The 23,673-nt window shown below is 55.9% G+C and overlaps 1 protein-coding gene across 1 annotated transcript; it reads right to left on the reverse strand.

The window, feature by feature from the left end:
* Positions 1–233: 233 nt before the first annotated feature.
* Positions 234–18,495, reverse strand: KCNH3 (potassium voltage-gated channel subfamily H member 3). The gene is made up of 15 exons (XM_065932120.1): positions 18,420–18,495; positions 16,772–17,005; positions 16,212–16,346; positions 15,022–15,155; positions 14,345–14,588; positions 13,816–13,973; positions 13,523–13,730; positions 9,136–9,417; positions 8,654–8,853; positions 8,018–8,267; positions 3,223–3,440; positions 2,216–2,547; positions 1,709–1,815; positions 1,032–1,108; positions 234–952 (listed from the first exon to the last, which is right to left on the reverse strand). Exons 1-15 carry the CDS (start codon positions 18,493–18,495, stop codon positions 356–358), a joined length of 3,252 nt encoding a protein of 1,083 aa, XP_065788192.1. The 3' UTR covers positions 234–355.
* Positions 18,496–23,673: the final 5,178 nt, after the last annotated feature.

Consider the following 23,673-nt stretch of genomic DNA (forward strand, 5'->3'; position numbering starts at 1 on the left):
ACATGGTGACAGTTGAGGCAGGGGCACATGCAGGGGATAGCAGAACCCCTCCTGGGCCTCGGGCCACTGTCCCCCAGCCTGCAGAGGGAGACAGGGTGGTCAGAGGAGCAGTTTGAAGGGAGCAAGGGCCCCAGAAGAAGGAGCCCAGAGATTCCTGGGCTGGGGCCTGCCCCTGAAGTTCTCGCCCACCCTGTGAGTCCGGGGCCAGGCCTTCGTTTGCTGTCTAGCTCCCTGCCCTGAGTCCGCAGGCAGCATGGAGTCCCCGGGGGGCGGGGGTTGGCTGTCCCCTCCACCCTGAGCTTGGGCAGAGCAGCAGACAAAAGCAGGTCTGGCACTTGAGTTCTGGGGCTGGTGGTCAGACCCCTGTGCCTTCTTCCTGGGTCCACTGGACCGTGCCAGAGCCGTGGCAGCCAATAAGCACCATCTCCAGGCTATGGGGCTCCCAGGGCAAGGCGTGGCCCCCCGAAGCTGGTGGGGGCTCTCCGGTGCTGGCAGCCTCAGCCTGGTTCACTGGCTCCGGGGGCCCAGTCCTAGCCCCTTCCTCAGGAGGCGGCGAGCCAGGGGTGCTGGGCTCAGGGCAGAGTTCTCCTGAGCCTGGGGGCTCTGAGTCAGAGGTGGAGGTCCAAAACGCAGTGGCTCGAGGCCATGGTGAGCTCTGAGATGCAGGGGGGCCCCAGGGCCAGGGAGCCACGAGGGGAGGGGGCCCTGGACGAGGGTGGGGCCAGGTCCCACTCAAGACAGAGCCAGCCGAGGGCTGTAGGCAGTAGGAGGATGTCCCAGTGTCCACACACAGGGGCTGCAGTAGCCCAGAGGCACCAGCCGGGCAGGGCCCCTCTCCTGATGCCCGAGGGCAGGGGCCCTCCCCATGGGGTGCCAGGACCAGCTGCACAGCCTGGCGAAGGGACTGCAGTCCCTCCCGCATCTGCAGCACCTGCTCAGACAGCTCCATCACCTGTGGGGAGGGTGGGCATGGTCAGAGTGGAGTCGGGACCTGCCAACAGCAGGCATACCCCACCTTTCCCCTCACCCACCGCCTGCCGAAGCTTGTCCAGCGTGTCTGTGTTCCTCACCTCGCTGGGCCCAAGGGGGACAGTGAGCAGGCCGTTCTCTGTGGACAGTAGGATGGGGTTACCAGCCAGGGCTGGTAAATGAAGACAGCGTGGGGTCCAGGCCTCTGCCTAGTTGGCACAGACCACACTGGCCTGGCCAGGCCTGCCGCCAGGAACAGCCATTTGTAACCTTGCCCGAGCTGCTGAATCCAGTGCCGACCGCCAGGGGGCCTCGGGCACACTGACTCGTGCTTCCCCCCCTGGAAGCTGCCTTCGTGACTGTCTCTTGTTCTGACTTCCAGGCTAGGGGACACTCTCAGGGCTGCCGGGCCTGCCCAGGGGCCATTTTCAACTCTGCTTCCCCAGCCCTGTATTTCCCCCAGTGGGCCAGACACTTCTAAGGGTTTTAGCAACATTATCTCATTTAACATGCACAATCGCCTTTTTACAGATGGGAAGCTGGCAGCAGAGATCTAAGCTTCATTTCAGCTACCTTCCAACACCAAGGTGCTGGTCTTACCCACCAAACTCCCCTGCCCAAACCATGCAGATGAGTGAGGGCAAGAAGGCATCCAAAGTCTGTGCCCTGCCAGTTTCTCAGAGGCCCCCAGGGCAAGGGGCCTGCTCTGCCAGCCTCCCCACGGACTGAGCCTCAGTACCTGGTCCAGGAGAAGGGCTGCTGCTACATTCTGGGCCAGACTGCCTCACACGAAAGGAGAACTTGGGCTGGTCAGAGCCACAGCCGTCCTCAATGCCATCTACGACCCTGTGGACACAGGTGCCAGGACAGCAAATCAGTCAATAGACAGCCATGCAGTGTTTTGTTTTACAGGACAAGATGCCCCACTGTCCACAGAAGCTACAAGAGCTGGAGCTAGGCCAGGGGCTTGGGGTCCCAAGAGAAGGGTGGAACACGTGGTCCCTTTTTCCTAGGAGCTTGCAGTTTCAAGCTTGAGCGATGTGAAACAGTAAGAGTTCTGAGCAGTGCATGGCCTGAATGGTGGAGTGGGGGCAGTGAGGCGATGGGGTAGTCAAGGGGGGCTTCCTGGAGGAGGCTGGGAGGGGTTAGGATGGAAGGATGGGCATCCAGGGCAGCAATGTGCCTGGCTGGGGACCCAGCCCTGTCACTATCTCTGCCTGACTTCAGTGGCCCAGAGCTCGCTCACCTGGGGCTCAGATCCGGGGGCACATTCCATGGCACGGGGGGCAGCCGCAGCCCCTCCAAGCTCCGAGGGTGAGTTGAGGGGCCGGCCTCAGCCTGCAAAGCCCCTGCCCTGCCTGGCCGCCCTCTGCCACCCAGCCGGGGCCGGGGCGCAGTTCGCCGTGGCGATAGGAGCTTGGCAGCCGAGGACGAGGAGGTGCAGCCAGGGGACAGCAGGGGGCTGGAGGGCTCATCAGCCGGGGCTGGGGAGGCTGTGGGGCCCTGCTCCCCGTCTGTCTCCTTCTCCTCCAGGGTAGACATGAGGGTGTTGTCGCCACTCAGGGAGCTGGTGTCCGCCTGGGGAAAGCAGGGGCAGGGAGTTGGCATGGATAGCACCCCCAGTGTCCCACTCACTTCCCCTCACCAGGTCTCAGGGTCCTAGAAGCCAGGAGCTGTTTTTGTTAAAACAGGGTGTGGGTGTCTCCTACCTCCTGAGGAGGAGACTCAGCAGGGGGAAGGGGTGTTTTCCTGCTGCCATCACAAAGCCACCAGCCCTGGAGGCATTCACTGTCCCTCAAAATTCTAGCCAAGCACGGACACACTGTCCCTCTGCTTGGTCTCTGAGGCTCACTGAACCATCCAGGAGGACCCGGTACTGAAAACTGGTTTGGAATTTGTAACATAAGGCAGGGAAATTCAAAAGCCCCTCAGAGTGGTCCCGGGTCACGGCAGGGCTCTCTGCAGAGGTGGCCTGACCCAAGGGCACCGCCCCTCCCCTGCAGCCTCACAGCCTGCTTGTGCGGTACCAGTGGACTTGGTCAGACTCTCCTGGACCAGGGAGAGGCGACCGAGCAGGGTGGGGCTGGGCTCTGAGGGCCAGTGTGAGGGAGTGAAGGGGTGGGAGAGTGTGCAGCCATCATGCATGCGGTGCTCACACCAGGCCATGCGCTCACACAGCAACCCCCGCAGACCCCCTCTCTGTCCAACTCCCCAGGCCTCCAGCCCTCCCACGCACAGACCCAGTGCCCTCACCTCGGCAGGGCCTCCACCAGCACCCAGGTTGTAGCTGAGCTCCCCTCGGAGGCCCCGGCTGAAGCGGGGGGCAAACTCGGGGTACAGCGCCAGGCTCTCATGCAGCCCGGCCAGCTGCAGACACTGTAGGACGCAGTACGTCAGCCCCTTCACGTCGGCGTTGGCCTTGACCACCTGCTCACGCCGGGGCAGCTCACAGCCAATCAGGTCTCCCTTCCCTGAGGAGAGGCAGCAGAGGTCAGCAAGCCCTGTCCCTCAGCCACCAGAAGGGGTCTCTCAACCCAGGACAAGAGCAGTGGGACCCAGACGCTGGCCGACCCCCGCCGCCCACCTCACTGGCTTCTCAGAACAGCTCTGTGCCCCAGGTGCTCAATCAGCTTTGAAATCCAAGCACTGTGCTGAAACATCCGAATTTTAAGTCTAATGGTTCCCAGGTTGCGTGTGGATCAGAATCCTCTGGGAAAGTTAAACCTATCAGACTCCCCAGGGAAGGAGCCCCATCACTATGTACAGAATTGTAATATCTACTGGAGACCGCACAGTTGTTTTTAAGCCTCGTGGGTGATTCAGGAGGAGCTTGTCTAGGAACCAGTATTTGGAACGAGCAAGTTAGTGCTGTGTGTGTGTTGGGGGGAGGGAAGGTCACGTTATTGCACCTGAGCCTTGGTGCCTCTGCTATATGGCAGATCCTGTCCTGAACCGAGTCTGTGGTGCTTTCTCCATCTTGCCAAAAGGTGTCAACGGAGGGGCTCCCCACCACCCAAGTGAGACTGCCACCTGGCTGACAGCAATTGTAAAGTGGCATCAATTAGAGTCCGCACCCCAATCTCAGAGATGTTAAATTGCAGGGGTGGGGTGGGGGACATGTGACTTAGAATCAATGAAATAGGATGACTCCAATCAGGGACACGAGGATTAAATAAGTTAGTGTAGATAAAGTATTGGTCACATAGATGGTCAGTCAAAGTTCATTTCCTTCCCTTCCCTCTCGACAAGAATCCCCTATATCTGATTCCCAACAGGGATGGCTGGCCACTGGGGCTTGGGCAGAGCACTCATGGCCCTCACAAGGAAGCTCAGCCCACAGCCAGACATTTCACAAGATTAGACAGCTTTTCCTCATCCTTAAGGAAAAAGATGGCTCGCCGCCACCCCCGCTGTGGGCTGCCTCCCGCTGCCAGTAGAACTCACTGAGCTTAAAGGCCTCCTCTAAATGTTCACGGACTTTTGCTCAAACTTAAGTGTAGAACGCATCATCGTTAAATCTCATTTTCTTGGCTCCCGGCCATCCTTCTGGTTCCTTCTGAGAGCTGTTTGGATCTCAGTCTGATCATCTGATGAATGAGCTCTCTCTCCTCATGTGTGTCATCTGGAAATAGGATAAGGATGTATTTCTTGTCTTCATCCAAGAGGGGAGAGAAAAACAAGAGACAGGACAGGACCAAGGATGGAGTTCCGTGCCACTGGTCTCGGGGACCAGCTTCCAGCTGACCTCAGCCAGAGCTTCCAGCTCAGCTCATCAAGGCGTGTGAGGTCCTCTCCACACCATCACTTAGCTCACCTCTCTTTGTCTTGCCTCCATCCTCCCCCATAATTAACTTTGCAGGCTTAGCTGTTAGTTTATACACAGAGGTAGGGGCCAGAATTGATACTGCTAGAGATGCGTGAGCCTTAGCTGCCAGGAGCAGGCAGGAAGCACCTGCATGTTCAACTAAGGAGGCAAGTGGAAGATGGGGTGAAGGCAAAGCAGAAAACCAGGCTATCATGAAGGCTGGGGAGCCACGCATCCATCAGGGTGTTCAGTGCAGCCAAGTCAACAGAGGAAACCATTCATCTGGAACATATGGGCAGGGACAGGATGGATCAAAGGTGGCGAAAGTCCCAGTGCTGGGGAATTCTGGAAGCAAAGGCTGGGACATGGGCAGTGGCTATCCTTGAGGCTGTCTTCATCATTTGTCTTCATACCAAATATGGGTATTCTGAGACCTGGCACCTGGCATCAAAGAGATATTCTTGCAGGACTCACGCCAGCTCCCAGCCACGCTGCTTCCTCAGCTCCAAGCTGAAAACCATCTGCTTAATAATCCACTGGACAATGTTGCTTTGGAGTGACCAGGTTCAACTGTCAAAATCTGCTTTTTTGCCTTTCTGATTTATCTCCAGTTCCTCATAATTTCTCCAGGATTGCCAGCCAGCCATGAGTGGCCATAATTCCATTTGCTCAGGGTCCTGGCATTACCTGCACATAGGGCCAGAAGCCAAACTTGTGAACAATGCCTCTCTCAGTTCGCATGGTATTTCTTTCTTCTGTTCCTGTTGGAAGACCATCCTCAGAGAGGAGATGATGGACACACGGTTGCTTCGGGGCATGATTCTCCAGGTGAGTGACAACCTCCAGGCTCTCCAGGCAGCATCATCGGTCCCCACAGGGAGTGTAGAAGCACTGCCGCCTGAAGACCGGCTGTGGTCCGGGCACCTTCCATCCGTATGTGAGGCCCTCTGTTCCCCACAGAGACCACAGCGTCCCCACGGCCCCGGAGCCTGCAACCCGTTCACCCACCACCCTGAAATTGAGCCCTTTTTGCGGGATGACTCTCCCCAGAGCCGAGCCCTTAAAAGCACAATGTCTGAAGCCTGAGGATGAGAGTCAGCAAACCAGGTTCTAGCCCTAGTGGCTTGCCGATTCATTAACTTCTCAGAGTCTCAGTCTCCTTCCATGCAATAGTTCCTCCCGGCTGGGTTTTGTGAGGTTTGTGTGAGTTGAAGTATGTAAGGGCCTGGATGCAGGGCTGACTCCACTGTAGGACCCCTGGGGCCAGCACTGTTACCACGCCCATTCCACAACTGCAGTCTCTCCCTCCTTATCTAAGGGACTGATCTAAGGATCAGTCTTTTCTTTTGCCAAGAAGGGAAATGTATTTGGAGCCTGAGCTCTGGTGTCACCCATCTCAATCCCGGGCCTGCTCTAGGAAAGTAGCATCTCCTGTTTTCGAACAAAAATGGCATACACCGACACATACAGTCGATTAATCTTCGCAAAGGAGGCAAGAATACACAATGGAGAAAAAACAGGTTCTTCAGCAAGTGGTGTGGGAAAGTTGGACAGCTGCATGCAAATCAATGAACTTAGAACACTCCCTCTCACCATACACAAAAATAAACTCAAGTGGCTCAAAAACATAAGACATGGCACCATAAAAGCCCTACAAGAGGACATGGGCAAAACATTCTCTGACATAAATTGTACTAGTAATCTTTTAGGTCAATCTCCTAGGGCAAAAGAAATAAAAGCAAAAATAAACAGATGGAGCTAATCAAATACAAGCTTTTGCACAGAAAAGAAAACCATAAACAAAATGAACAGACAACCTATGGAATATATTTGGAGAAAATATTTGCATATGATATGACCTATGAGCTTAATTTCCAAAATATACAAACAACTCATACAACTCAACAACAACCACAATTACAGTAAAAAACAACCCAATCAAAAAATGGGCACTAGAACAAATAGACATTTCTCCAAAGACATACAAACAGGCAATAGGCATATGAAAAGATGCTCAACATCACTACTTATTAGAGAAATGCAAACCAAAACTACAATGAAGTACCACGTCACACTGGTTGGAATGGCCATTATTGAAAAGTCTACAAATAACAAATGCTGGAGAGGGTGTGGAGAAAAGGGAACCCTCCTACACTGTTGGTGGGAATTTCAGTTGATGCCGCCACTATGGAAAACAGCATGGAGATTCCTCAAAAAACTAAAAAGAGAGTTGCCATGTGGTCCAACAATCCCACTCCTGGGCAAATATCCAGACAAAACTCTAATTCAAAAAACTACAAACACTCCTATGTTCACAGCATTGCTGTTTACAATAGTCAAGACATAGAAACAACTTTGATGTACATTGACCAACAAATGGATAAAGAAGAGGTAGCATGTATGTATGTATATATGTATATAGGAATACTGCTCAGCCATAAAAAAGAATGAAATAATGCCATTTGCAACAACATGGGTGGAACAAGAGATTATCATACTAAGTGAAGTAAGTCAGAAAGAGAGAGAAATACCATATGATATCACTTATATGTGGAATCTAAACTATGACACAAATGAACTTATCTACAAAACAGAAACAGACTCACAGACATAGAGAACAGACTTATGGTTGCCAAGGAGGAGGGAAGCTAGGGGAGGGATGGAGTGGGAGGTTGGGATCAGCAGATGCAATCTATTATATATAGAATAGATAAACAACAAGGTCCTGCTGTGTAGCGAAGGGAGTATATTCAATATTCTATGATAAACCATAATGGAAAAGAATATTAAAAAGATTGTATATATATATGTATAACTGAATCACTTTACCATAAAGCAGAAATTAACACATTGTAAATCAACTACACTTCAATAAGTTAAAAGAAAAAAAAATAGCGTTCATGCCTCCCTTTTTCCTGCCTGAACACTTTCCAGCTCTTGAATCTTTAGCATTTGATTTTCCCCCTTGACAGGAAGTGCTCCCTCCAGCCTCTCACAGACCAATGGCTGGCCCTTTGCTCTCAGTCTGGCCTCCCAAAATCCATGAGATGAGTTCCCTTGTGTTGCCCCCTGGTGGTCACTGGGTCCGCTCTGAGCTTTGCCCAGGGCTCTGTGGCTGCTACCTATCCCATCCTGGCTGCTTCTCCCTGGTGGCCTTGCCCACATCTTCTCTCTGCAGGAGGGGCCCTGGTTCCACCCGCCCCGCTCCCCAGCCCTGGCATCCTCCATTCTGCCCTCACAAACCTAGGATGGCCAGCACGGTGCCACCCTTGAGCACCTCCATGGAGCCGGAGCAGACGAAGTAGAGGGCCTGGAGGGCGTCACCCTGGTGAATGAGGTACTCGCCCGGTGTGCAGAAGGCGGGCCGCAGGGCCAGGGACAGCGCCCGCAGGCAGCCCCGGCTGGCCGCCTCGAACAGGGGCAGCTGCAGGACCTCCTTGTGCAGATGCATGGCAATGTCAGCGCGGAGCTCGTCTGGGAGGCTCTGCAGCAGCTGCGGGTGGCACCAGGTGGGGAAGGTCAGAGTGGAGAATGGGGGCAGCCTCCCGCCAGCCCTTTCCACCTGGAGAGCCTGGGGAGCAAGGGAAGGCGTGGGAGGGACCGGCCTCCCTCCCCTCCAGCAGCCCTGCTTTTCTCCACCAGGCCTTGGGCTTGGACGTCAGTGAGCAGGGGCTGTAGATCTAACGATGGTGGAGAGGGGCCTCCGAGCCGGTTGGCGGCCTTCTGCTCCTCCCCGCTGTCTCCCCAGGAGATAGCGGAGGCACGGAGGTCAGAATGCTGCCTCCTTTGCCCTCCAGCCCGCTCCTCGGAATCTTGCGCGGAGCGCACGCTCCTGGAAGGAGCAGAGGCTGGAAGGGCCGGCCCTGGAGGCCTGCGCACCTCTGTGGTGTCGATACCGTTGTTCACCGCCCAGGTCGCCTGGAAGTACTCGAGCATGCGCTGCTTGAGGGGCTTGGGGATGCGGTGGATGCGGATGTAGTCGCGCAGGTCGCGGGTGCGGCTGTGGTACAGAAAGCGGCGGGCGTACATGCGCTGGATGATGGCCGTCACGTTCCCAAACACCACTGCGTGCATCAGGGCTGGTGAGGGGGGCAGAGGGGTCACCTCCAGGACCGGCCCAGCCCGGCCTGCCACGTGCTGGACACATCTGTCCCCCCAGCTCCCACTCCGCCCCCACGCTAGGCGAGGCCCCCGGCTGCCGTGTGGCCTCTCCCGGCCCTGGCCTCGGGTTCCTTGTTCCTCTAAGGCAGACGCACCTCGGAGAAGAACCTGGGGACCCTGAGGGGGATGGGGAGGCCGGGGCCCGGCCGAGGTCATGAGTCTGGGAGGGGGCCCTGGACCGGAAGCGGGGCAGGCCTCACCGCCGATGAGCATGGTGCAGATGGAGAAGATCTTCTCCGTGTCTGTGTTGGCGGACACGTTGCCGAAGCCCACGCTGGTGAGGCTGCTGAGCGCGAAGTAGAGGGAGGTGATGTATGCGCTGCGCAGTGAGGGGCCGCCCAGGAGCTCAGGCCCGGTCCTATTGGCCTCGCCGAAGCTGCTGCTACAGTTATCACTCTGGCCCGAGCTGTTCCCTGCGGCGGGGCTCCGGCCCACCAGGTAGTAGGGGGTCTCCAGCCGGCGGGCCAGCTCCTGCAGCCAGCCTGGGGAGAGGGCAGGATGACACTGCTGCACTAGGAGCACAGGCGTGCCCGCTGCTTCCCCCAGGGTGAGGGGGCACGTGGCTGCAGATCCACCCTCATGACTTCTTGCCAGGTGTGTCCCTCCTCCGCCAGCCCTGCACACCCCATCCTCCCCTGACCCTCACCAAGACAAGCCCATGAGGACGAGACTGTCATCTCCCCGGACCGTGTCTCTGGGTGCCGAGGCTGCAGTGAGGAGTTCTGCACCCTCCTCCCCATGGTGGCACTAAATCCAGGCAGTGAGTCCAGCTGGAGGGGGCACAGGGGCTGGCGGGCTCACTGTACCAGCCACGGGGTCACTCCCAGGGCCCCCTCCTCTACCCGGTCCCTCTCACTTTTTCTCTGAGCTCCGGAAAGCTGTCCTCCATTCAGTCCCATCCTGCCCCACAGCCGCACACACCACCCAACCTCATGCACATGTTCTCGGGCACGGCGAAACGATGTGTGCCTACATCCCATTAAGGCTATAGTTGTGCTCCACGCAGTCAAGAGGACAAGGACACACAAGTGTGAGCACAGTCCCAGGAGCACAGCCATGCCTGTGCACACTTGGGAGAGCGATAAGGACACATAGGTGCTCGCACACGGACACTCAGGTAGGAGAGGGACACACCTGCATGGACATGAGCACCCAGGTAAGTGAACACAGAGGCTCTGCACACGCACAGACACAAGCCAGCCAGGGACACTGGGAGGGGAATGAAGATCGCCCCAGTCTCTCCATCAACCCCACATTCTCTGGTCAGACCTTAGAGGGAGTGTGACTGTGTACTGGGGTCTCTCAGGAGCCCACAGCTGCCCAAAGTCACTCAGTCCAGCTGGAGGAATGTGGGAATTCTAAGGTGTTAGATGAAGGTCCCCAGGGTCCACAGAGGTCCCAAGAGTCCTGGCAGAGGTGGGGGCCACGGAGAGCCAGAGAGAGAGGGCAGCTCTAGCACAGAGGTTCAGAGGGTGGGCTCAGGATCACAGGCTGCAGTTGGACCCACCTTTCCACATGCCCCTCCCCAGTCCTCTAGTCCACACTCACCCTAACACCACACACACAGCCCCCTGTGGTCCTCACACCCCTCCTCTCATCCCCAGCCCTCCATTCAGTAACCTCACGTGTGCCAGGAGCCGGGGGACCCCCAGGAGCTTCCTGCAGGGGAAAAATGTACACAGCACCTGCGGGCCCTGGGGTGGGGCTCAAACCCATGTGCTATGGGCCAGAGTTAAGACAACTTCCTGAAAGAGGAGGCCCTGGTGCTTGGCCTCAGAGGATGGGTGGTTTTGAGATAAAGAAATTGAGAGGGGGTCATTCCTGATCTAGGGAAAGGCCTGGACTAACCTAGAACTGGCGACAAATACAGACAAGTTGCTTAGTTTAGCTAGAATGCGGGGTCCATGCTGGGGAGTTGGGGGGATATGTGAAACCCTGAGCTGGGGTGGGGACTCGCCCTCCTGTCATTTGAGATGTGAGAACAGGGACGCGCCCAGAGCTCTTCAGTCGTTATTAGGTGGGGAGGGGAGGGGGCCGGAGGCAGGAGAAGGGGCAGGATGAAGGGAGGAGCCCCTCCTCACTAAGTCTTGGTCCTGGGACATCCGCAGCCTCTGATGCTGGTGGTGGGATACTGCCTCTGCATGTGGAGGCTCAACTGCAGAGGCTATTCTGGCTGATGGTATTCATACTGAGAAATGTCCCCAAACCACCTCCCTCAGTATTTAGCACCATCTCTTGAAAAATCCAGCCCATTTCCACTGGGCTAATGGGACGTTGGGGGTCGGAACTCTGTGTCCACACCCGGGGCAGTGCAGCTGCCCAGACCCAAGGCAAGGAGGTGGAGGGAAGGTACCTCCCACCAGACAGAGCCGGACCAGCAGGGGGCGCCACTCTCTCTTCAACGGACATCCCTACCAGGGTGGATTTCAGCAGGTCTGGGTGTAGCTCCCACCCAGTTAAGGGTAGTTTCCCTGGAGAAGGAATGGGCAGATGAAAATGTGAAGGACTTGGAAACTCGCCTAAAGTGAACTAGTGTGTGTGTTAGTTGCTCAGTCATGTCCGACTCTTTGCGACCCCACAGACTGTAGCCTGCTAGGCTTCTCTGTCCATGGGATTCTCCAGGCAAGAATACTGGAGTGGGTTGCCATTCCCTTCTCCAGAGGATTCCTGACCCAGGGATCGAACCCGAGTCCCCTGAACTGCAGGCAAATTCATTACCGTTTGAGCTACAGGGAAGTTCCTAATGTGAACTAGTACCAGTCCCAAACAGAAAAACCCTCTGGAGCTTAGGGTATGATCTGCAACAGTCAGACAGCCCCCTACAAACCCCACGCTCTCCATGGAGGGGCTCAGAGCTCCTCTGGGAACCAACAGTGCTCTTCACGTCAGCTCAGCAACCCCTGTGAGGTGGTCAGAATGGAGAAGTCACATGGACGCAAGACTCAGGTGTCTGGATCCTGCTGGGGAAGGCAACTGACCTCAGGGATTTGCAGGAATCTCAAGAGACTTGGGCTTGATCCTTGGGTGGGGAAGATCCCTTGGAGTAGGAAATGGCAACCCACTCCAGTATTCTTGACTGGAGAATTTCACGGACAGAGGAGCCTGGCAGGCTAAAGTCCATGGGGTCACAAAGTCAGACACAACTGAGAGCTAATGCACACATACACGACTTTGGGGTCAGGGCTTGCGTCACCATTATCCATCTACCAATCCTCTGACCCCAGAGCTGCCTCCACCACAGTCTCTCTCTGGGAAGGGCAGGTGCCAAGGAGCTGACACTGTCTGGAACATTCTAGTTCCTGTGCTCAGCAACTAGAGCTTTGGGGAATATCCAAGTGGGCCTCTGGGCTACACACCAGTCTCTGTGGGCTTGGTGAATGGGGGAGGATTTGCAGAAGTGTCCTCATCCCCGGGAACTGATCAGAGCACGTGTCTAAGGCCAACCTGGACTCCGGGTGACTGACCCCACCAAGGAGCAGGTAGTCATGGGGGGGCATCCAAGCAGCTGGCCTCTCGCCCACTGACTGGAAACGGGGGCTAAAGGCCAGTTACCAGGAAGTTGCTGGAGGGCGTGGGTGGAAGAAGGTGTGTTCAATTTTGGAACAGAATGGTTTGAAGATAGAGAGAGAGGATGGAAGCTGAGATGTTCATGCAGTGGTGCCAGTGGAGTTGCCCAGGGATAGCAGGGTAGGGGGAAGAGGGGTCTGAAGAAAGCCTGGGGCAGGAGGAGTCCTCATCCTGGGGCAGAAAGGTGGCTGGCAGGGTCAGGTGCTCTGGGGACTTCAAGGGAATAAGGGTTTGGTCCCAGAAGGTCGCTGTGACCTGCAGGGTGACATTTTGGGTTGAGCAGTGGGGGTGGAAGCCCTCCTGGCAGGAGCTAAGTTGTGAGTGGGAGGTAAGCAGAGGGAGGAGCTGTGAGCGTGGAGGTGAAATGAAGGAGAGTGAAGACACTGGTGGGGCGCAGGGAAAGGCTGCATTTCAGGCCGGGGAGGCTGACACGGATGAGAAAATGTGCTGCTGGGGTGAAAAGAGCGGGGAAGGGGCCCTAGGAGCCAAGGTGGTGGGGAATGAGTTTCCAAGAGATTGGTGGGAAAGTGCCAGGCATGGGAGGAGCCCCTGACCATACCATGGGAGACCATGGGAGAGAGGTCTCCTAAGAGAGGTGGGCTTCCCAGGTGGGCAGGGAATAGAAGCAAGTGCCACAGGCTTGACCACGAGGAGGCCACGATGGGTGAACAGCCTCTCCCAGGCAGCCTACCAGGCTTTTTCCACAATAAAGGGGTGCTGGAGAGCTGGCCTGCCTTGAGGGGGCAGCTCTGTGACACTCCCCTCTGCACACACACACACCAGCCCCCGTCTCTTCCTCACAAACACACACCTACTTGCACACACGCCCCTGACACACAGCTGTGAGCATGTACACACGCAGGCTTGCACACATCTGACACCTTGTATCAGCTCACAGATGTCCCATGACACACACTTGAACTCACATTTCCCTGACACACACACCCTTGAGTGAACAGATTCCTTGAGCACATGTTTACACACACACACACACACACACATGCAAGCAGCCTCCAGTACCGATCTCAGGCAGCTCCGAGGCACTGCTCTCAATTTCCCGCTGACCGATATAGAACCAGACGCAGGCCACCCAGTGGGCAAGCAGGGCGAACACGGCCATGAGCAGGGTCAGCACCACGGCGCTGTACTGCGAGTAGCGGTCCAGCCGAGGGAGCAGGCGGAGCAGCCGCAGGAGTCGCACTGTCTTCAGCAGGTGTGCCCCGAAGTACTGAGGTGGGGGGAGGCGGGGCGGTCACCCCAGGGCCGGCCTGGCCCATCCCGCCCTCGAGCCCACCCAGCCCAACCTCACTGACCACATTGACCTTGAAAGCATGCAGCAGGTCGAAGGGCAGCGCTGCGATGACATCCAGCAGGAACCACGTGGTGACATAGTGCAGGCAGATGGACTTGGGGGCAAACACCACCTGGCCCGACTTGGACACGAACGTGGTGCGGAAATTCAGCACAATGTCTGTGGGAAGTCAGGGCGGGACTCAGCGTGGGTTGGGGAGGAGCCACATTTTTCTGGGCCCTTGGCTCAGTATGTGACACTGGCCTGGGCCCTTCATATGCATTATCTTAGTTTTCACAGTAACTGCAAAGGGTAGGTACTCTCATGCCTGTTTGATGGTGGGAGAAACAGGCTTGGAGAGGCTATGACTAGGTGGCGGTCCAGTGAGCCATTAGCTGTGGAGACATATGGAACCTAGGTCCTATTTCAAAGGCCACGGGTCATAAACAATGGGAGGTCCAGGGGGCCACCGGGAGGCAGTGGAAGCCATGCGGACTATTCCTATCAAAGCCCGGGGGTCACCAGGGGTGGGAGGCACAGACTGCACATACCGAGAATGAAGAGGACCTCCACGGCCAGGTCGCAGACACTGGGGGGACCGCGGGCGGCGCTGGGCTCCCGGGCTGTGCTCACGCACACGCTGTAGGGCACGGTGACAGCCACGTAGAGGGTGGCCAGCAGGATGAAGCCATCCCAAGTGGCCCTCAGCGCCCCGCAGTGCAGCAGGATGAAGGGCGACTTCCGGATGGCGGCTACCTTGTACTCAGGCAGATTTGGCTTCTCCCCAAACACCCCCTAAATGAGAGGCAGGGCAGGTCCAGGCAGGGAGGACAGGAAATTGGCACAGGCTGAGTTTGGATAGGGTCTGGCCTCCTTTCTCTCCCTGCATTCTCAAAACCACCTCTGAAACAGGTTTTAGAGCCCCCTGATTATAGATCAGAAGACTGAGCACTGGGGAGCTCCAGTGACTCAGCTGAGGTCACACAGCTGCTTAGCAGAGGAGCCAAGACTGAGCCAAGGGCCATCTGACTCCAGGGTCCAAACTCCTCCTTTTATCTTTGACAGCTCAGGCAGGTGACATTCTTGCCACAACTCCCGAAATGCTAGTGGAGCCTGAGTGGCCCCCTGAGCAGTCTCTCTGTGGTAGGCTCCGTTCCCCTTCTCCATCTCCTCAGCCTGTCCCCCCAGCACACACCCCCCCACACACACACCCTAGTGTGCAATCCACCTTATTGAGCTTGTGCTTGCCCTTGGGCTGCTTCTGCAGGTGCCCAGACAGGTGGTAGAGCACAGCCCGGCTCCGTCGCCGGTTGGCATTGAAACCTTTGGATCCAGCCCGGCCATATCGGCGTCGGCCACCACCTGCAAAAGAAGAAGGGCTGGAGAGAAGGACGGGGAGGGCACTCACACACTTAGCCCTTGGGTGTGGGGGTAGGCTGGTGCTGGCCCATGGACTGGCTCATTGACTAGTTAGACTATTCAGAGCTGGGGCTCCAGTGTTTCTCACTTCCTAGAGTCAACAACCCCAGCAACGGGCAGTGCTGAGGGTACATATGGACCCTCCTCCCAGTGCCTTCTAGGAGGAGGTTTGGACCAGGGCAAGGCAGGAGAGGATCTCCACTAGGAAAAGCCTGAGAGAGGAGTGGGGAGGTGGTTCCCAGAGTGGGTGAGTGCCGAGCTAGCAGGAGGCCATGGGGCAGAGTTGCTGCAGACCATGGCTGGGGGATCGAAGAGTATCCCAGCATTAGCAAATGATGAAGAGGCCTTGGGGCAGCTTCTGATAACAGCTCTGTGAGCTGTCCAAAGGCCACTCCCAGGCCCTGAGAGGATGCAAGCGGGGAAAGAACACAAGGACTTAAAAGAGGGTTTTGGCGAGGGCTCCCCAGACAGTTTTGTATGAAGAAAAGGAACCAGGTGGGCCTCACTGATCAGTGGGAAAATGGTACTTCATGGACACTAGTGGAATGTGTTTTTTTCAGTTTCTTAGTAAAGTTGACTTCAAAACTCCCACTTTGGGGACTTTCCTGGTGGTCCAATGGTTAAGACTTTGCCTGCTAATGCAAAGGGTGTGGGTTCGATTCCTAGTCAGGGAGCTAAGATCCCATGTGCTTGATGGCCAAAAAACCGAAACATCAAACAGAAGCAATGTTTAACAAACTCAATGAAGACTTTAAAGATGGCCCGAACCAAAAAAATCTTTAAAAAAAAACAATACTCCAACTGTGTCTTAGCAAGCTTTCCCACCTGGGCCTGCAGAGATGAGAGAGCCACAGGCTTCTCAGCCAGCAGAGTGGGAGTCAGTGGGTGCAGGTAGGGTGGGGGGCCCACAAGCCCACACTGGGTGCCATGGCCCCACCCAGGCTGAGGTACCCAACACCCCAGGCAAAGCAGTCAAATCAGTGGCCCCTGGGCACCCACCTGACTCCTTCCAGTTGTCAGGCCCCCCTCGGTTCTTGGTTTCACTGATGTCCTTGTGAGAGACCAGGAAGAGGGCCACCTCCCCTTTCTCATTCTTTATGGGTATCACATCCAGAAGACACCAGAACGGGAGCCCTGGGCATGAAGACACAGTTTAGCTCCCATTCTCTGTGCTGCCCAAGACGACAGAGGGGCCATTGACACCCCTTAGTTAAGGCACAAGCCAGCTCCACTTAGGACACTTAGGCTCGACCGAACAGGGCGAGGGAGGGCAAGGGAGAGCAGAGCTGACATTCAGACATGTGTGTTCAGAGATCTGTCCTGCTAAGTAAGACGGGCAAATTCTTCTGCTGGGGTGGGAAAGCCAAGATGGGAAATAGAGGACCGGCTGAGATTGCGGTGAGGACCGAAGAAAGGTGGAGGAAAAGGAGATGGGAATGTGGGAAGGTGGGATGAGATGGGGAGATGAGGACAGGAGTGGAAAGGAGGGGCTGTGGATGGGGTGGGTAAGGCTGGGTGAGACCAAGAAAGTAAGGCAGGCTGGCCAGACGGCCCCTCACCGCTCTTCCGGTACAGGATCAGCTCAGCCTTGAACTCCTTGTGCTCATCCAGGGCCTTGCGGATCTGTTGGCGGACGAGCTCGCTTGTGTCTGGCCCATAGAGGAAGGAGCAGGCGCAGCCCCGCTGCATGACCTCAGCCCGGGAGAAACCCGTGAGGTCACAGAAGCCATCAGAGCAGTAGACCACGGGGAAGAGCCCCGCCACCTGGGCGTTGCCCAGCACGAAGTTACTGTCTGCAAGAGAGCACCTCTCAGAGGGGTGTGTGGCGAAGGGACACAAGGCCTACTGCCCCTCCTTGAACACTGCCTGCTATCAAAGGGGGGGTGTGACAAAACTTGGGAATCCTGCCTGTGAGTGTTTGGGCTGCGGGGCTGGGCAAGGGTTAGGACAGGAGCTGTTTATGAACTGGAATTAGAGTGTCACCTGTGTGTCAGGGCCCTGCAAGGACCCATTCTTAGCACCGTGTGTATAAGTGTATTTGAGAATCGGCATACCTGAGCCCTGAGGTTGGTGAACGCAGCCCTGTGTGGGCGCTCTGCTCTCTGGAGTGTGAGCTGAGCAGCTTGGGGTAAGGAGTGGGACTGCGGATGTCTAAAGGAGAACTGCAGGACCAGTTCTAGGACAGCCTCAGCCCCACCCCAGCGTCTGCCAGGTTCACTCACCTGCCAGGTGCTCAGGTTGGCTATTTGGCTCCTCCCACTGAGACTCGCTGGGAGAGGGATTCAAGCCATCGTCTATTCTGCACTCTGCCTGAGCCCCAGCTGCCTGACCTGGCTGGGGAGTTAGTGAAGGTGATCCACAATGGGGGTCTAAGAATGGTAGTTGAGTTCTGGCAGCCTGGAGCCAGGAACGTACTGCGGGGTGGGGGGCGCTGAATCAGCAGGCTACGGGAGCCAAGTGCAGGCAAAGCAGACGGAGAAGCCTGAAGGGGTCCTCAGAGAGGAGTTTCCACCCGCTATGAGGAGCCAGACTGAGGTAGAGGGCTGGGAAGCCCCTCTGGGGGGAGGGGGGCAGTTTGAGGGAGGGGGAGAAGGAAGGGAACTTTCACGACTTTCCAGAGCTCAGAGTCATAGAAAACCATAATTCAGAACTCTGGGTGCCTTCTCCAAACTTCCCCAGTCTTGGTGGGAGTCCCCAAACCTGCCTATCTGGGGATAGACGGGCTCAGTGGGTTTAGGCGGTGAGGTGAGCTTGAACCAACAGCGCTTTCCAGGGCCCGCTTCACTCTATCTTGGTTTGCAAACCTCTTGTCTAAACCAGGTTTTTAAGCCTCTGGGCTGACTCTTGACGCTTCCTTCCCTCACTCCCCAACCTGCCAGATCGAGGGTAGTCGATGGGACAGCGCCAGACGCAGGGATGGGATAAATTAGATTAAGTAGCTCCGGGTTCGCTCCCCCAGGCACAGACAGCATGCAGCTCCCAGACTGAGAGTTCTAGTCATTTCGCCTGGCCTGGGGCAGCGTTGACTTTGAATTTTTCCGAAACGGCATCTGAAAGGAGACGGTGGTCCCAGCTTAAAGTGGGGCTCGGGGAAGGGAAGGCGAAAGCAGGAGGGCTCCAGTCTGAGATGTCAGGGTACCAGACTAGAGGGAACCCTGGCTAGGGACAGCTGGTCCGGAAGCCAGTGGGACGAGGGTCGGGACTCACGCGTGCCGTCGAAGCGCGTGGCGATGGTGTCCAGGAAGGTGTTCTGCGGCGCCAGGAGTCCCCGCATGGCCGGCATCTTAGGCGGCCAAGGCCGCCCGCCCCATCCCTCCGGGGCGCGGGGGCTCAGCGCCGGGGGAGGGCGCCCAAGTCGGCCGCCCTCCGCCGGGCCCCGCGCCCCCTAGCGCAGCCGTCGGGGGGCGATGCCCACCCGGGGCTCGCAGGTCCTGCCAGCCGCCCGCGCGTAAGGGGGCGTCCCCGCCGTCGGGGCCCGGAGCATGGCGTGCGGCTCCTCGCGCCCTGGCAGCCCACGAATCCTGGACTCGCGGCTCCGCTCGCGCTGTGCTCTCGGAATCTTCCGCTTGCGGCGGCTGCAGCAGCGGCTCCCGTTTCGGCTGCGGTTCGGCTCCCGCTCGGGCTCCGCTCCGCACCGGATCCCCGCAGCTCCCTCCGTCTGTCGGGGAGAAGCGGCAGCCTCCCTCCTTCCCTCCTGCGCCCGCCGCCAGCACCGGGGTAACCATGGAGACGGGGCACACCCAGGCAGGGCCGCCTCCTTAAAGGGACAGGCCTCCCGCCGAGGGATTCCCCCTCCCCTCGGGACCTCGTGGGGGCCTGGGAGGCGGCGCCCTCCCTCCCTACCCGCGCCAAGCGGGCCGCCCGGGCCACCCCAAGCCGCCCCGCCCGCCCTTCGGAGAACGACGGGCAAGCGCCTGGTCCCGCTCGGGCTGACTCAGCCGCAGGGGCGAGGCGTCTTTCTCTGCAGCAAGGGGGTGCTCAGAGAGCCTGGCAGCCTCTCCTCCCCCGGAGGGACCTGGGGAGAGCTCAGGCGGGGGCTGAGCGGGGGTTGCTTGTTTTAGAAGAAGCTTTTCCCTTAGGAAAAATGTAATGGGAAAGGGGGCTGGGCCAGCAGGCAGAGGTGGTGAAGACCGGTGGTTGGCGGAAGCTGTGGGGCAGGGGATGTCTGAAAGGAGGTTTGGTGGAGGGGGTCTAAACAGCTTCTGGGCATCCGCGTCTTTCTTAGCCTCTACTTGACTCTCCGGGGAATGGATCAATCTGTCACTAAGCGCATCTCAGCCTGAAGCGGCGGCTGACTGGAGCTGTCAGGGAATTGGAGGGTGGGCAGTCCTGGAAATAAGATTTAGACGCTCTTCATGTGTGATCGGGAGGTGGAGGGAGGGGGTAGGGAGTGGAAAACAGGTGTGTGGGGATGGGGGCGCTCCAGAACCTTTGTCTTGCCTCTACATTTCTTTCGGTCACCCTTTGCCGCTTCCAGGCTGCGATGAAGGGTCAGGTTGCAAATACAGGTACGGTAGCCGTCAGACGCTGGGGGAAACTTCCTAGCCCTGTGTTAGTGGGTCCTTGCGAGTGGGGAGTGAGAGGACAGTGTCTCCTCTGCCCCAGCGCCTTCAGTCCAAGAGCCCTAGGCTCTGCGCTGAAGGGTGTGCGGTGGCTGAGGGACCCTCCCATCCAGCGAGGGGGTGGGAGGAGGGGCCGACACTGGGCGGTGCACAGCCCGGCCCCCGGCCGCAGTCTCTCGCCGGCCTCCCGCGCTGCGTCGGTCCCCCCAGCCTCGCGCTGCCAGCGCCGCTCCTCCTTCCTCCCACGATTTGCCAGCGAGCGCGGCTACCACCCGCGCCCAGAGGAACCGCCGGGGCCAAAACAGCAATTTGTTCCCGAACGAGTGATGCGGAAGGCTTAGCACCCCCCACCCCTCTAGGAGACACAACCACAGTCATCAGCATCGGAAAGGGAGTGTCTCCCGCTCCACCCACCCCTCATCTGCGACAAGGGCCGAAGCCCCTGGCACCTGTATTAAAATGAGCTGGTGCTAGGCGAGGAACAGGAGGAATTCGTCCCCCTCCCCCAGTCCTCTGAATTCTGGAATCCTCCTCCCAGGAAGAGCGACCCTAAGGAGTCTGCAGATCTTGCCCCTGACTCCCGCCCTCCCACCCTCTCACCTGTGTCCAGGGTTGCACAGTAACGCCTCTCTCTTGGCATCTTTCCCCCTCCGGGCCAGTTCAAGCTGTACTGCTAAGGAGGGGGTGCAGTTTACCAACGGTCACACTTTGAAAGGATGAGGCTATGGCTGATAGCACCTAACTTGAGAGCCAGGCTACTTACCTAGGTTTGAATATAGTTCTGCCACTTGCTGTTGTGATTTTCCTTGCGTGACTCAATTTTCTCCTCTGCGAAGCAGGTACAGTACCGCAGAGAGTTGTTAGGAGAATTAAAAGATTAGAGGATCCAGAACCGTGTGTGACATTGCATCATGGAAGTATTATCTGATTTTGAATCTTATAGGAGCCGTGTGAATTATGCAGAGTAGATGCTACTCACACTCCATCTCACAGATGAGTAAAAAGAGGCAGCAATAGAGAGACTTGCTCGAGGTTTGGTTTATGGCTAAGGTTCCAACCCTGACACTCTCCCAACCCCAGGTGTAGGGTCCACCTCACTCCAGTATAGCTGTCTCCCACTCTGAGGATCCAGAAACAGCCCCAGGCTAGCTGTGAGGCACTCACAAGGACTGGTCATCTGAGGTTGTGCATCAGATCCAGATGGCCCTTGAGTCACCTGTGTGAGCCCAGGTGTTCACGACATTCAGTCTTCAAGTTCATAAGCCTGGGCTGATTTGAAAATGAAGTCAAACCAGACTCTGTGGGTCAGGGCAAGTGGGCGGTAGATGGAATGTGTGGGTGCTCCACAGAGTACCTGTGTGGAGGTACTATAACACATATAACAGTACCTGACATCAACTTTGTGCCAAAGCACTGTGCTGAGTGCTTTACTTGGATTATCCCATTAATCTTTATCATAACTGTGAAATAGTTACTGTTATGATTGACAATTTACAGATGGAAAGCATTAAGGCAGAGAGGTTAAATATCTTGTCTCAGATGCACTGTCTTCTCCAGCAGCTCCAGGCACAATGCCTCTGATATCGCTTTGGTGCCCTGGTTGGTCCCCCTTTCCAGAGGAAAACATACTAACATAAATTGAACATATGATCACTCTTATCTCAGAATGAAACAGCAGTGTTTTGGGCTTTAAACTGCTTCTGCCATTGCCCATCATAGGTTTTGTGTGGACATATATGGGATGGAGATGTGGCCACCAACCCTTTCCTTTTGTGTTGTTCAGTTGCTCAGTCATATCCCACTCTTTGCGACCCCATGGACTGCCCCACACCAGGCTTCCCTGTCCTTCACCATTTCCTGGAGCTTGATCAAACTGTGTTCATTGAGTCAGTGATGCCATCCAACCATCTCATCCTCTGTTGTCCCCTTCTCCTGCCTTCAATCTTTCCCAATTTCAGGGTCTTTTCCAGTGAGTTGGCTCTTTGCATCAGGTGGCCGAAGTATTGGAACTTCAGTTTCAGCATCAATCCTTCCAATGAATATTCAGGGTTGATTTCCTTTAGGATTGACTGGTTTGATCTTCTTGCAGTCTAAGGGACTCTCAAGAGTCTTCTCCAACACCACAGTTCAAAAGCATCAGTTCTTTGGCATTCAGCCTTCTTTATGGTACAACTCTCACATCCATACATGACTACTGGAAAAACCATAGCTTTGACTATATAGACCTTTGTTGGCAAAGTGATGTCTCTGCTTTTTAATACACTGTCTAGGTTTGTCATAGCTTTTCTTCCAAGGAGCAAGCATCTTTTAATTTCATGGCTGCAGTCACCATCTGCAGTGATTTTGGAGCCCGAGAAAATAAAGTCCGTCTCTGTTTCCATTGTTTCCCCATCTATTTGCCGTGAAGTGATGAGACTGGATGCCATGATCTTAGTTTTTTGAATGTTGACTTTTAAACCAACTTTTTTGCTCTCTTTCACTTTCATCAAGAGGCTCTTTAGTTCCTCTTCACTTTTTGCCATAAGGATAGTATTCTCTGCATATCAGAGGTTATTGATATTTCTCCCAGCAATCTTGATTCCACCTTGTGCTTCATCCAGCCCAGCATTTTGTTTGATGTACTCTGCATATAAGTTAAATAAGCAGAGTGACAATATGCAGCCTTGACATACTCCTTTCCCAATTTTTCCAGTCCATTGTTCTATGTCTGGTTCTAACTGTTGCTTCTTTACCTGCATACAGATTTCCCAGGAGGCAGGTAAGGTGGTCTGGTATTCCTATCTCTTTAAGAAGTTTCCACAGTTTGTTGTGATCCACACAGCCAAAGGCTTTATTTAGCCTAGTCAATGAAGCAGAAGTAAGTGTTTTTTGGAATTCCCTTGCTTTTTCTATGATCCAACGTATGTTGGCAATTTGATACTTGGTTCCTCTGCCTTTTTCTCAAGCCAGCTTGAACATCTGGAAGTTCTTGGTTCAAGTACTGTTGAAGCCCACTTTGAAGAATTTTGAGCATGACCTTGCTAGCGTGTGAAATGAGTGCAATTGTGCTGTAGTTTGAACATTCTTTGGCATTACCTTTGGGATTGTAATGAAAACTGACCTTTTCCAGTCCTTTGGGCACTGCTGAGTTTTCCAAATTTGCTGGCATATTGAATGCAGCACTTTAACAGCATCATCTTTTAGGATTTGAAATAGCTCAGTTGGAATTCCATCACCTCCACTAGCTTTGTTTGTAGTGATGCTTCCTAAGGCCCACCTGACTTTGCACCCCAGGATGTCTGGCTCTAGGTGAATGATCACACCATCGCAGTTATCCAGGTCATTAAGACCTTTAGCCTGGCTTGATTGAAGGTGTCCTTTCCATCTAGATGAGTGTGTTCAGGGTCTCAACCCACTTGACTCCCTTTCATGTCACCTAGTCCTGAAGGTCTCCCTGCCAGACCTGCCTTATAGAGGTTGCAGTGATGAATTCCTTGCCTCCTCCTTCCACCTCCTTCCCTGCATCTACCCTCCCACCTAGAATAAACAACACACACACACACACACACACACACACACACACACAGCAGGGGCCCACATTTAGGAGGCAGCTTGGGGGGGGGGGGGGGAGTTGGGGGTTGGGAGGAGTTGAAAAGGAAACAGGCCAGGGCCCAGGGTAGGGTGTGGGTCAGGTAGCACTGGGCTCCTCATAGTAATCTCCTCTTCCTCTCCCCTTCCCCCAGCTCCTGACTCACTGGCCACCATGGGGAGTCACAGGGAAGGGAGGTTAAGGGGAGGGGGGGGCCCTGTTCAGAGATAGCTCAGAGGCATTGTCAACAAGAAGAAACTCAGGAGGCTGAGTTTTGGAGCTGCCGTGGGAGGCCTGTGGGAGTATTATCTACAAAAGGAACAGGGAGAGA

Source organism: Muntiacus reevesi, chromosome 4 (assembly GCF_963930625.1).
Source record: "Muntiacus reevesi chromosome 4, mMunRee1.1, whole genome shotgun sequence".
NCBI lineage: Eukaryota > Metazoa > Chordata > Mammalia > Artiodactyla > Cervidae > Muntiacus > Muntiacus reevesi.